At 36.4% G+C, this 14,911-nt stretch overlaps 1 protein-coding gene across 7 annotated transcripts in view; it reads right to left on the bottom strand.

The window, feature by feature from the left end:
• apba1a (amyloid beta (A4) precursor protein-binding, family A, member 1a) overlaps positions 1 to 14,911 on the bottom strand; it is a 60,860-nt gene that overhangs the window by 2,876 nt on the left and 43,073 nt on the right. For 3 of the 7 annotated variants that reach the window (XM_083527516.1, XM_083527514.1, XM_083527515.1), the window contains 10 exons: positions 10,622 to 10,732; positions 9,657 to 9,696; positions 9,423 to 9,568; positions 6,661 to 6,693; positions 5,688 to 5,774; positions 4,332 to 4,517; positions 2,538 to 2,717; positions 2,118 to 2,330; positions 1,842 to 1,961; positions 120 to 260 (listed from right to left, as the gene is read on the bottom strand). In XM_083527516.1, coding sequence (XP_083383642.1) covers positions 120 to 260; positions 1,842 to 1,961; positions 2,118 to 2,330; positions 2,538 to 2,717; positions 4,332 to 4,517; positions 5,688 to 5,774; positions 6,661 to 6,693; positions 9,423 to 9,568; positions 9,657 to 9,696; positions 10,622 to 10,732 — 1,257 coding nt within the window. Of the gene's footprint in view, positions 1 to 119; positions 261 to 1,841; positions 1,962 to 2,117; positions 2,331 to 2,537; positions 2,718 to 4,331; positions 4,518 to 5,687; positions 5,778 to 6,660; positions 6,694 to 9,422; positions 9,569 to 9,656; positions 9,697 to 10,621; positions 10,733 to 14,911 lie in introns of all 7 variants that reach the window. The other 4 variants (XM_083527520.1, XM_083527518.1, XM_083527519.1 and 1 more) reach the window with 2 other exon arrangements.

Genomic DNA, 14,911 nt, shown 5'->3' on the forward strand with positions numbered 1-14,911 from the left:
ACTGCTGTCCCATAGCTGCGTAGGAGGTAAAGGAAACACAGAGAATCAGCACTAATCCACTGTTCCACAGAAACCGATTGCACCCGAATGATTGTGTATAACATGTTACACACCCTTACCTCACCAACTGCATTGGATAGAATGTGTACAATCTTCTCATGAGGAGTCGCCACCACGCTCTGGCCATTGATCTCAATGATGCGGTGACCAACGCGCACACCACCTCGCTCAGCTATTCCTCCTCTCATAAGGCTGCAAATCTAATGACCGACAAGAAGACAGAACTCTTTAACATGCTGAGTGCTTCCAAAACCGTATAGGAACATCTGCACATTTTTTATAACTTCATTTTTTTCTGGCAGCTCGTCCCCAACACTCTGCCTTCCCTGATTACTAACACCTGCATCTTGTTTTATTTGTTCCACAGGACTGTGTATTTACCCACATCTTAGTGACTCAGTTTATGAAGCCAAGCAATTTTCCACGTTTCCATGTTTACTCTTGTTTGTTCTCTGACTTCCTGTTCTGCTGATAGTTAAGTCTATTGCCTAGGCGTTAACATCTTGTGTTTTTTTTTTTTTCACCATATCTGTAGCAGGCTCGCAATTAGCGTAGTCATTAGCTTGCCATTATTAGTCTACGTCCTGTTTTGCTCTTTCCTGCCTTACAACATCTTTACTCTTTTGTAATTGGCTTAGCTTAGCATTTTGTTTGTTACTAGCCAATTACTAGACCTACTTTTATGTGAAAATGTGCTTTGTTACTGTATTTTGTTACTTTCTAGTTTTAATGAGTATCAAAAACATAAGCCATTTTTAATCTTTTAATGACGTTACCAGTTTCATTTTGCAGTCAGTCAGTCAGCTCTGAATATTTGGTTTTACTTTATTTAAATGATTTACTTTAATTGTATTTGTCCATTAAATATAAATGGTTCTTCTACTGTATTTTTGACCAACTAGTTTGATCTTTGTTTTACAAAGGTTACAACTTTTATTATAATAGATGTGCAGAGAAAAAAATTCTCTTTGATTATGTAACATATACTACAGTAAAACCCTATTGTACGAGCAACTAATAGTACGAGCAAACGAAGATATGAGTGACCTTGCTCGCAAAATAGGGTAACATTTTTAAAAAAAAAAATTTTCGAAGGCATGAGCAAACCCACGCTGTCAGGGTAGCATCGTCACTTAGTTCATCTCGTGTCACTCGGTCGCTCTCGTTGTTCAGTGCAGCAAAAACTTAATTTCTTTAGTGTTATATTTTTATTTCACTAGAAATCTTGAGAAATGTCTCCCAAGAAAATCAGTGATGGTGCTGGGAAAAAGAAAGTAAATAGAATTACCATTGAAACCAAGAAGGAAATAGTGGAAAAGTAAGAGAGTGGTGTGCGTCTCATACTCGCAATCAACCACTACCACATGGGTAAGTGTTAAATTATGTTTATCGTACCGTAATTTGCGGTGTATTTGTTTGTTAACCCTAACCCATAGGCTACAAACACTTTTTAAGTGCAGAAATAAGCGATCGAATGAGGTCTCGGAACGGATTAAATCACTTTTACATTCATTCTTATGGGGAAAATGAGTTTGAGCATACGAGCAAATGCACCTATGAGCAATTTCCAAGAACGAATTATGCTCGTCCAACGGGGTTTTACTGTATAGCTGCATTATACACAGACAGACAGAGCGAGAGAGAGAGAGAGAGAGAGAGAGAGAGAGAGAGAGAGAGAGAGAGAGAGAGAGAGAGAGGGAGAATAGGTTGAGAAATACTGAAGTATTGCTTAACCTATCAGCAGTCAACTGTCAGGTTAAGAACTATTAGCAAATACCCACAATGCCATTCTGCACACTGAACCCCAACTGATATCTCAGGTCTGGTCTTCTGATGAGCACGGTGGTGACTGGTGGGCATCTCACAATATTCAGCTTGATCCTGGACTGGTTCTTCAGCCCCTGGGGAACAAAGTACACCCCACGACAAGATCACAATTTCACATCATTGCGTTATTTGGAACTCAAAGCTTGGTGAGTCCAAAAAATCAGAATATTTGAAAAGATGCATATAGTAATACATAGTACATTTCTATTATAAAATTCAAAGCTGTGCACCTTGATGATGCTCTGGCAGGTGGAGAGAGGAAGTCCCACCAGACTGGTGCCATTAATGGACATGATCTGGTCTCCAATATTCAATCTTCCAGATTTTTCTGCTGGCCCAGCATGCATCATGTTAGCAATGATGACTGTAGGCAGGATGGAGCCCCAGCCTGACTCTACAATCACCACTCCTAGGATCTCTCCTTTCTGCTTCTCTATGTAAACCTGAGCAACATGCATGCACACACACACACACACACACACACACACACACACACACACACACACACACACACACACACACACACACACACACACACACACACACACACACACACACACTCCCTTAGTGTAAGCCCAGTGATTATATTATGGCCCACTAATGTTAGCCAGTGACTTTTGTCCTGCAAACAATCGGTATTGTTCACGTACGTCTTTACAGTTCTCTGATTTAGAGAAGTGTATGAGGTCATCGTTGTACATGTCCTGTGTGTTAAGGAGGTCACTGTACTCTTTCTGGCTCAGGTCCTCAGGATTGATGCCATTGGCTCGCAGGAATTCCTGATATGCTACACTGAAGGCCTGTCCAATGGACTGTGCTATGAGTTGTGCCTGAGGACAAAAAAAGGAAAAAGAGAGAGTTTTTATCTGACTTTAAACCACTAAAGTAAGAATAGAGTAAAAAGGAAAGTCAAGTTTGAAAAGCTTAACCACACTATAACTATAAAAAAGAACAATTCACAAGAGTTACAAATTTAGAAAAGCCTTTGAAAGCCTACCAAAGAAGAATTTGTCACTGAAAAGTTAAAGGCAACATACATCCCATCAACCTTTTAGATTTTTAGAGTTTCAAGTACATGCCTCGGTACTCATCGGTAAATTTTACTCAAGTTGGGACAACTGAAAAATGTTTTGGCACTCATTACATGCTCCGTAACTCGACACCGACTCATGATTGCCTCAGTCTTGTGGTAAAACAGATGCATGAAGAGTTTCATGTTAGCTTGCGAACAATGCCATAGAGTGCCCTCCAAAGTGTTCTGTTTTGTATTTTCTCTACATTTTAAGCTTAAATCATGGGCCCTAAAATGGTTTAAATTCTACCAATAAGCCTGTTAAGGATAGCAATGAGGCTAAAAGGCAATTAAGGAGAGACAATATGGAAGTAAAAAAAACGATCACGGACAAGTATGAGGGCGGTATGAATACAACTAGCTGCTAAGTACAAAAATTCTAGAACAAAAACATCATGAAAAACCAAATCATTGCCAAGTAAAATGTAAAAAAATTGGATTTTCTTTAATCCTTATACAGTACAGTACTACACACACACAAAAAAAAACACTTGTTCAGTACGTGTCAGTTTCAGCACGCATAACGAGTTCCGGAACGACGAGTACCGAGGTATTTCTGTAAATATTTTTATAAGAACTTTTCCCATTTTCTCAAACCTATCAATTCCCACCCACCAGTCAGCCCTCACTCATCATACAACACATACTGTTAGGAAGTTTTTCTATCTAGAAGGACCATATAAGGATTCTCACTATCTGGTGTGCGCTGATCAGGGGATTGTACTCGCCCCAGTGTGTCAGTAAAAACACGGTACAGGATTCAGAACACTCAACTTTACTGGGTATAGGACAGATCGTATATGAGGTGATTCTTGCTGTCTTCTGCTAGCTGGGACGGTGCACTGTGATGTCATAGATAGCTTGTCATTGCTTGGTAAACTGTATATCTGCCTCTAGTGGTGAAGCATGGAAATACAACTGAATAGGAATCCTATCTCACACATACCGACCAGGAAGGTGAAAGTTAACAGGTGCTTCCTACAAGAAACATGCAGAGATAAGTCACCTAAACATATCTTTATAACACTGCTGTTTATTCTGAGTCGTTCATGATGTACCTGACAGGAGAGAGAGAATACCATCCTGTCCGTCCGGAGTGCACAACCAATTTTGTTAACTTGGCTCCAAACCAAGGATAGATGTGATATTATCAGAATTTAAATCACAAACTATAAAAGACTATGCTGACAAACAAAGAAAAACATTTAGAAGATTTTTGTATTAAAATACATTGTCTAATCAGCAAGAAGTTGAAGTTACTGAAGTTATTCTGCAGATTATTGATGATTTAAAAATGTCAGCATCCAACATCCCAGTGTTCTTTGGAAAAACTCACATTAACCATTTATTTGAAAAGAAAAACTGAACTCACATCTTCAGACTCAAACACGTGACAGATCATCTTGTACTGGCGCTTTTCATCTTGGGCTGGATCGGATGCTTCCATGTTCTCCTGAGAGTCAGAGCGAGGCATTCTCCTCCTGGCCATCAAAACCACAATGTTTCCAATGTCAGCAATGTACGAAATGGTCCTTAATGGATGGTCCATCATGGTCTCCTATAGAGATGGCAAAAGTACACACATCTTTTACTTGAGTAGAAGTACAAATACGCATTATTTAAAAGACTCTGATAAAAGTTGAGGTACTGACTATACTCAAATTAAAGTAAAGCAGTCTGGACTTTGACATGTACTTTAGTAAAAATTTGCCATTACTACTACCTGTTTTAGTGTACATTTTTTTTATTTACAAATTTGTAATACTCTAATCAACATGAGCATGAACAAATATGGATGCTTTATGCAAATGTATGTTCATTATTTGTGAAACCAAACTCAACATAGGGCATGAAGACAAAATATTCTTGTAAATGTTTAAAGTATGTATGGTGTTTTAAATTACGTAAATCATCAGGACACCAAACAGACTTTTGCTATGTTTCCACACGGACGGTTTATAAGGTGATACCTGAGAACTGTGAATTGGTTTATTCTAAAGTAGACTTTCTATTCATATATATATATATATATATATATATATATATATATATTATGTCTGTAAGACAAATATGAACTGAGATTCAGGTTGTTTTACTTATGTGTCTGTGAAAAGAGATGACAGAGACGGCAGAAAGCGCCCCCTGTCTGTTTTCTTTATTTTGCAAAAGTACAGAATTTTGGTATTATTAGTGTATACAAATAAATGTAGACCCTTTACAGATTTGAATGATGTATTACTCTTATCTGTATAAAAAAAAAAAAAAATACAGAGTAAGTTAAGTTTATTTAGGCGATAAAGAGAAAAAGAAAAGAGAAAAAGAAAATCGTGTGCATCATGGCAGATTTTGGTGCTGATTTGAGACTTGGTGCATCAGTAAAAACCAATGTTTACTGATTAAAATTCATTTTTTGTAATATTTATTTATTTCAAATTTTAATAAAAATGGTCAAACAGAAATACCGTTACATTAGTGCTGTTTAAATTAATTTTCGTTTATTTGTACTTTGTTACTTCCACCTCTGGTCTCCTATACAATATAGAAAAAAAAGTAGAAGATAGCATAAGTACATACTACAGAGCTACAGCATGGAACAGAGCATAAAGTTAATGACACGATGGTAGATTCCAATAAAAAGGGTTCTGCATATTCAGCTGCATGGTTGAACAGTAGACTTTGTGTGTGTGGTGGATACAATTATAGTGAGTGAGGTGGTGAGTTTGGGTACCTGAGAGTCAGCATTCAGCACTTTGATTCTTTGGGTGGAAATGAAGAGATCCACCTCTGTCATGGGCTGCGTCTCACCCTCAGGGGCCTGCTGACACAGAAATAATTTCACTGACCATCAGCCTCTCACCTCACCTCACCTCACCTCACCTCACCTCACACACACACACGCACACGCACACGCACACGCACACACACACACACACACACACACACACACACACACACTTGCCATTAACAGACACTGGCAGATATAAAAGAAGGTTAATATGAAGGTTAATACAAGGCCCAGATGATGTGCAGTGAAGGAGAAACGTATGTCTGTTTCAGTGACCGTGGTCAGCTTTGTAATGTTATATGGCTTCTTTCCCAGTCTGGGCAAGAATGTCTAAACAAGTGTAACATTAAATCTCCTTCAGTAAAAAGTCTGTGGCTCCTTCATGTCTGGCAGGCTGGGGTTAGTGCGACAGTGGTTAGTGTCCTCCTCCATTTGAACGATTTGTTTAGTGTTTGTGTGAGAGAGAAGACTGAAAGAAATGAAGGAGTGACTGAGGCATCCACTACTGAACAATTACATAAGGGGCATAACAAAAGTCAGAGTGTCTGGGGCACATCTTAGAAAAAGGGAAAAACACAAAGACAGCACATTACTCTAAAAAAGAAAAGAATCTCAAAAAAGAGAAGAATGTGGCAGAAGCCCATGCTTTCTGCATCCAGCAAAAAAGGCTTCCATTATCTTTAGTTTTGGATTCATGTCAGACATGAAATGAAAAGAATGGTACACACTTTACAGACAAATACAGTATCTGACACAAGGGGGTTACAACTTGTTGCTGGATTCAGAAATACAGCAAACAAGCGAGAAGGTACTGGCAGAAAACTGAAAGTGCACAAGCAAAAAAAAACTCAAAAAGGAAGAAGAAAGAGAGAGAGAAAAAAAAGCAAAACACCAAATGGATGATGATTTACTGCACCTTCTTCCTGTTTTTGGCTAATTTCTGAGCCGTCTGCTTGGCATGGAACAAACAGAGACAGGAACATGGTTAGAGCGGCACAGAGCCCAGACGACCCAAGCTACACTGCTGTGTGTGAGTGTATGTGTGTGTAATGAGTGTGCGTATGTTGGCCACCTGTCTAACTGCCACACACAGACACACACACACACCATAAATTCTGTTTTAATGAAGCAGCACTTGATGTACCTAAGTAAAAGAGGCACTGAAACATGTCTGCAACGAGGATGGACATTTTAAATAATTTATGAGATTGAAATCAAACGGAAATTTTAAACATTTCATACTGTGCTTGCTCTTCCAGCTGATGCTCTTTATTCAAAATGATTTAACCTCCTGCCACAAGGTGGCATACTTGCCCTGTCCTTAAATGTTTACTACTCTTACTACTACTACTACTACATCTACTACTACTACTACTAGATTAGTCAAAAAGTGGCAGCTGCACCAAACAGATTGAAATCTGCCTCAAAATTAGATTGCGACAATCCCAGGGATTGTCTTGTTGTTCTCATTTTTAAAGACGATATCAAATAAGGCAATCAAGCTATGAAAGGATGTCGCAGAACATGAATAATTAATGGATGGATGCAACTGTTCTCATTATTTAGCTGTGTAAAAGAACAGGGCTGGGTTTCGATATGGCAGTAGATCAACATGAACAACAAAATAAATACATAAATAAAACCCTAACATCACATAAATTCTGTACAAATTCTTATTTGATTAGTGTTAAACTTAAACTTAATTAAACTGTGTTACTATCAACAGTAATGCTTAAGGAAAGTGTCAGTGTGTCAGATACATAAATATCAAGTGACTTAACCTATTTAGAATTACATCACACTGTCTTGGTGGAGAAATAATTCAACATGGTGTTAGCTTTGTGAGCTGTGAGATCACCAGGGTGTGGCGCTATTTATTATTCATCACCACCAGGTGAAATACCAAGAAGCATCACAGCTCTGTTAGGGTGCTGCATTGTCAGTGTGCTGCTTCAGTTTCGCATTAAGCAGGAGGCCAAAATAGCACATCTGTAAATTGGGACACTTATGGCACAAGATGTAGGATATTTTAGCATGAGAGAAACTTCAGAGTAATACAATCTGACATACAGTATTTATATTGACATCTTTCGAAAATATATTTCTGTTTGCTTTGCCTCATGCATTAAACTTGATTTTTTTGAAAGAAATAGTTTTAATATTCTATAAAGTTTCTAAAGACTCTATAAAGTAACCTTGCATTGAAAAAGTAAATTATCAATAACATTTTATCCCAGTTCTTTTTTAAAGATACACGCACTTTTCATATTTAACTTTTTGTATTTGTAAAAAATGAACATTTCTACAGAAAATATTTTATTTAGTTTTTTTGTATAAAAACTTTAGTCGTCTTCTGAAAAACCTCTTAAGGGGAACTTTAAGATACTTTCAGCCAATAAAATTCACAGTGTGATACGTTTAACAAAAATAGTTTAATGCAATAAATCCACTTAGCAATATAACCATATTCTCATACTTATTCACAACTTCCAACACGTGCAAATATTTTTTTAAACATATATTTTAGTACAATTTTTGGTTCCTAATTTGTAATGTAGTTAATGACTGAGGGTAAAGATCAATTACAGGATTTTATTTTTTGCTAATGAAAATTGTACTGCTGTTAAATCTACGGAAACCTGTTTCAAGTAACAATTTATTGTTTCATAATCAATGTAAAATTTTTTAAAAAGCACACAATATTCTGTGTGACAGAAACTGATATAAGCTCAGAGTGTGTTAACATTAGAAAAGTAAAAGTTTTTGCTGTGGCCTTTAAATGGCTTTTACTTTAATTTCAATTAAAATAAATAAATACAAAAATTAAAAAATTAAAAAATAAATAAAAAAATAAAAATAACAATATGAACATTTGACACCCCGATTTATTAACCTGACAGCACTTTATACCTCACCGAACTTCAAGTCACATTTGTATTATAAATAAATTATACATTTATAAATTATAAATAAAGTGAAACACAGATTCTCTAATAATGAACTTTAAACATTAGGTGCTGGTTACTGCATTTTTGTATGCGATGGACAACAAAAAAATGCTACGATGCTGATGAAAGAAAATGCTGAGTCATGTAGCTGACTGAAGGAGCAGGAGCTGTGTGCTACAGAGAGATGAAAGAGAAAGAAGGCAGCAAATGTCTGCAGTCCTTTGGGATGAACAACTCCATTATTATTCCACATAGGAGTGTCAGGCTTAAACGCAAGTAGAACCACGAAAAGGTGAAAAAGGTCTTATGTGCGATTACTGTAAATTTTTTGGTGACATTTTAAAGCATCTCATGATTTGGTCTTTAATAGTTGCCGAACTTATAGCTCTTTAGTCTTGGCCCTCGTATAAAAAGCATTACCTCAGAATATATGAAGCACGAAAGGAAATGTAAATATATTGCTCTTTACAATCTGATTGCAAAGTCTATAAGATTTTCTATAATCAAACATAAACTGCATCAGCTGCATAGCGAAACACTTTATATTCAGGGTATGAAAGTCAGATTCTCTAACTTTGTCCTCATACTTATATATTTTTATTTCTATTTGTTATGATCAATCTTGTTATGGTGTTTTGCAGAAATAAGACTAGAAAAAGTTGAAGTACACGCAAGTACACTCAGGTTTTTCACTCAGAGTTTTGAGCGAAGAGAGAAGATCTCTGCTCACCTTAATGCGACTGACCGCCTCCTGAGCCTGCATCATGCGCACGTTCTTTGATGGTGTCTTGTCTGACAGCAGCTGTGTCGAGCCCAGATAGTTTGCGGCGAAAATGATGCCGTCGATGAGGTCCTCTGGGTCGCACGGGCCTGGAACTGGGACACAACACATGGAAGAAATAAATTACATTGTAAATGTCTCTTTTTTTTATATCATTATTTTTGAATGTATTGCCAAACTTACCTTCCACATATGTCGGGAATGAAGCAATGCTCCTCCTTGACTGCCATTTCAAGAACAAAAACCACAACAGCTAAATCGCAGTATGCAGGAACTGTCATACAAATTTGTTTGAAAGATTTCAAGGAATACTCCTGCATTTTTATAAATGAATCTCTGAATCTGTATACACATCATCAGTACTCACAAAAAGAACAGAAAACTAAGGTGTAAGGTTTTGTGGCAGTTAATACACATTAATGCAAAAGATGCATTGTTTATTATAGAATGTTATAGACTGTTTGGTAATGATTCGTTTACTGTCTTTGTGCAAAGTACATGTAAAGAGTCAATGAAATGCACTTAGCACTTAACCAGAAGTGCATAAGTAGCCTATTTACAATTAATAGCAATATGCTAAATGAGGTGGGTTCATATTTACAGGGGGTAAGAGTGATTGATGTACAGAAGGTGCAGGAGGTAATAAGATATAGTGTATATAGTAATATACATAATATACATATAATATATACATAACATTTTGGTATATGCTGAGCCCCAATTTATTTTTCCTCAACACGTGAAAGTGCATCATTTCACATTTCTGTTCATACAATCTCACAGAGCAGCGACACACACATGCAGGAAAAGCACTTTCTGCCCTTTTCTGCAAACATGAGCTCAGACGTACCAGTGAATGGCTAGTGGTGTTGTGATTGGCAGGGATTAGTCTCGCCAACACAGAGACTACAGGCAATAAAAAAACCTCTTTTGGACACTGGTCGATAATGTGATCGTGTTTACTGTTGGACCACTCAGACGCCCATGGTGAAATGCTTGTCAGTAGTAAATGCACAAATGTCGAAGACATGTACACAGTAGACACAGGACAGGAGGAAAATGTTGTGGTATTCTATTCAATGGTTATACAGACACACAGACACAAACACAGCACAATTCTGCTGCCAAGTCACATGATGAACTCCTACCTCTTTGCCAGCAGGAGACGGGGCCTCAAAGTTTTCGCTGCCCTCATGCTGCAGCAGATTGCTATTGGAAGACTCCGCCCCCTGTGGAGAAGTGGGGGCCGGGCCTGGAGACTTAAGAAAGAAGAAAAAGGTCATTAAATATGACTTATTAAAATAAAACCGGACACCAAGACAAAACTAACAATTATACAGGAATAGTCAAGTATCCATATGTATACTGAATATGTATACAGTCAGTAAAAGTAACAGAGAAAAATTGTCACAGAATAAAAATGAACCAAAAAAACTGAGATCTATCTCCTGCACCATTTGGCTTTATTGTTTTACATTGTGATGGCGGTGTATATTTTGTTAGCTTTCTAACACTCATATGCGGTTTACCTCCCTTCTGCATTCGAACAAATTATTAGTCACAGATAATAGGAACTATTGATAATATTGATTAAATCGGATGAAGGTGTCACTAATTCTTCACTTGTGAAATGTGTTGTATTTATTTTTGATAAAACAAAGTTTCTAACCAATTCTACTGAATAAAATGATGAATATAATCCGACACAATTGTACTGAATATTAAATAGAAACAGTGACAGGAACATACTATTCTAAACCATTGACAATAACAACAATATGAGTAGCAGATTACTTATTCAGGATTTCATATAAAAAATGAGTATAAAAAAAGAAAAAAAAAAAAAGGTAGATAATGAATCTAGGTACAAGTAAATACATGTACAAAACTCATACTGTTCAAAGCAACAAGTGTTTTGCAAGCATTTGCACCTGAAACCCCTGATTTAATGTTTTATTTTTTGTGTGTATATATATATATATATATATATATATATATATATATATATATATATATATATATATATATATATATATATATATATATAAATTTTTTTTTTGTGTATATCAGCCATTCACTGTCCATAAAGCCAAAAGCAACAGGAGCGGTTACTGAAAAAGATCAAATTTTTCCCTCAGTCCAGTATCTAGAAAGGAGCAGATGTACAGCTAAACATCAAAAATTGTTTAAATCTTATTTCCTGAGAATTGTAATGTGGTAATACAGATACTGAATAAGTTTTATTTAAAGCCTCATGCAAAATTAATCTTATGTCACACTAAACACAAAAGAAACAGATGTGTTCAAAACAAGAACACATCATTAATTTGACAATTTTAAAACAACACCCCCCTCTGACCTCATCTTCATTTTGCCCATCTTCCTGGTAAATCCAAAAATTCTCCATCGTTGAACACTAAAGCAAAAAAGTCTGTAGATCTTTAAGAAACAAACTGAACAGAGAAAAGTAGAAGGCTACTGTCACAGGATGTCTGGCTAATCTGAGTGACTCTGGTGTAGCCCTGACACAGATCAGGATACATTATGGCTTGGAATGAGAGAGCACTCTTCTCCTGTTACAACCCTACGCCAGACATGTCCATCATTTCTACTGAAACTCTACGCAAGTAGCACATCTACTCGAATTCTCTTAAGATCACGGAAGAGAGATGATAAGGCAGTCCAGAGTCCAAAGGTAGACTATATAATTAAAAATTATGTCATCATTCTGAAAATCGCAATATTGATATCATATTGTCATACCAAACCTCTTCAAGTACTATAAGAACAATAAGGGGACTAAAATGCACTGTGAAATCTACATTAATCGTATGATTAGCGTTGAAACAGCAACATCATGTGCAAAATTTTTAGTATTTTCCATCACTTCAGGAGTCAAATGATGACCATCTACACAAAGCACTCCACTGTGAGCTCTACCATTTTTGAATACTAAAATCATAAAACAGGCTCCCATTGTATCACGCCTGCACCATAAATTCGATACGTGGCATAAATAAGTGCTTTGCTCACCCCGAATCAGCGCTGATGTGAGCTTATTATGGAAGAAAGCCATTTTTCCTCTGGTGTTTGTTATGCGAGTCTCACTGAATTATTTACACACGGTTTCTTTCTGTGTCGCTCGCCAGCGCTAAATAAATGATACTGTCAAAGGCAAAAATAAAGTCACAGCAGCAAATGACATCACATGCAAGAATAGATTATGTGGGGATCTAAATGGGTGGGCAACTCTAAAAACTCATATGAATTGCTTTTGAAACATTGATGTACTACATGTTCTGTCTTTATGATTACATAAAACCTAAAACGTTATTTAGCCAACATTTTTTTATTCACGATTCAGAAGTTTATTGGCATATGTACATTCGGTTACACCATACAAAGAAATTTGCAGTCTGTGACTCCTCACAGAAGCTTAGGACATAAATTTGAAGGATATAGGGGACAAAAGGACACAAGATATAAAATACTATATATAAACTAATAAACTAAACCAAGCATTAATGTAGATATTAACAGAAACAGGACTTGAAATTAATCTTGCTTGACATAGGATTGACTGTAGGCTTGTTTGTGTATGTTTTTATTCAAGATTTGACTTGGGTCTTATCTGTCTTGGCTTAGCCCTTGACATCTGACTGTGTTGCTAGGTTTAGGAGTTGAATTTGGAGTTTACTGCCTGTAGTGGACATGGCTTTGGATTTGTTGGGACTTGACCTGTGAACATATGCAGTGGTGGACAGTAACAAAGTAAATTTAATTAGTTACTGTACTTAAGCAGCTTCTTAGCATATCTGCACATTACTGAAGTATTTCCATTTTTGGGGAGATTTTCACTTTAACTTCACTACATTTCAAAGTCAAACATTGTACTTTTTACTCAACTACATTTTTTGCTAAATCAGTTGTTCCTTTTTATTTATGAGTGTATAAAAAATTAACTGGTCAAACTTGCAGCAAGATGCCAATCAGGGTTTCGTTGCTGCTTGGTGTATCTACTTATCACCACCATACAGTTCAGCATCAGTTCAACAGCAAGCAGAACATTTTGAGAGAAATAAATGATAGAAGAAACTCCTGACTCGAACTCGCCACAACACCCGTGGACTTATTTGCACAATGTTTTGGTAGTAGTTATAAAAGAAGGTTTTAGGCTCATGATAATTGTAATATATATCAATCAGTGTTTGACTCATTAATATCATTGTATTATTAGATCGGGGAACATTAGAGTCTTTTCACATAAACTGAGCATGTTTTTACGCTGGATGCCCTTCCTAACGCAACCCTTCCCATTTATCCGGGCTTGGGACCGGCACTAAGGCTTGTGCAACCCTAATGGCTGGGGTTGGTTCCCTGACTGGGGATCAAACCCTGGCCTATGGTTTGTGTAATTCTCCCACCACTGCTTATACAGTATGGCTTTCAAAAATCAGGCACTGGTATGGTAAATGCTGACCATGTCAATATTAATAATAAACTGAGTTAAAAAATCTAATATAGTAAAGTTTTCTGCACTTTTACTGATGGTCATAACTTTGGGTGTTAAATGATTGTTAATGGTTGGTGCCTTTCTTAAAACAAGAAATAGTCTTCAAGACTGCAGACTTGCTTGTTGATAGCATGACAAGCTACACTGTTAATTGTCATGAGACAACTGGTAATTTTCTGAAAAAACTTTAAAGCAGCTGCTGAAACATATGCAATAACAGGTGATCAATAAGCATTTTGTAATTATTAAAAATATGATGAATGCCACATTGTGGTGTTATAAAAAAGAGTATACAATTTTTAAGCATTTTGAATTGCATGCACATGTCACGGAATATTATACTGTAATATCATGCCTCATTGTGTGTTGAAAATTGGTATTATTATAATTGAGGGATATTTGAGGTGTGTACAAAGACTGACATCATTCAATACTTTGAGAAACAAGAGATGTGGCTTGAATTAATGATAAGATCTTGCTGAACTAATGCTACTTCCGTGTTTTGCTTTAAGTTGACATACAAGTTGCGATATACTGTATACTATAACTGCTATACGTATATGCTATTCTATACTTCTAAAATACACACCCGGCACTGCTATTTGTTCAGTGGAACAATGTGGCAGATTTGTTTTGCAAACAGAATGAGACAAATTACCCTAAATACACAGCTGATAATTATTATGTGTGCATGGAGGGGAAAAAAAAAAGAAAGATATCAATTGTTTTGTCTGCACAGAACGATATCTGACACTGAGTAGCAAGAAGAAGGCTGGAGAACAGTTAAACAGTGTCTGTAGATTAGGTTATTAATTTATATTTGAACTAAAAAAAGTGAGAAAAGATGAGACATGAAGGAGAAGTAGGAAAGAAACAAGGACTCTTGTGACCGCTTGTCAATTTTGCTGATAATGTTGTTCTCCGT

Source organism: Silurus aristotelis, assembly GCF_946808225.1.
Source record: "Silurus aristotelis genome assembly, chromosome: 23".
Classification (NCBI taxonomy): Eukaryota; Metazoa; Chordata; class Actinopteri; order Siluriformes; family Siluridae; genus Silurus; species Silurus aristotelis.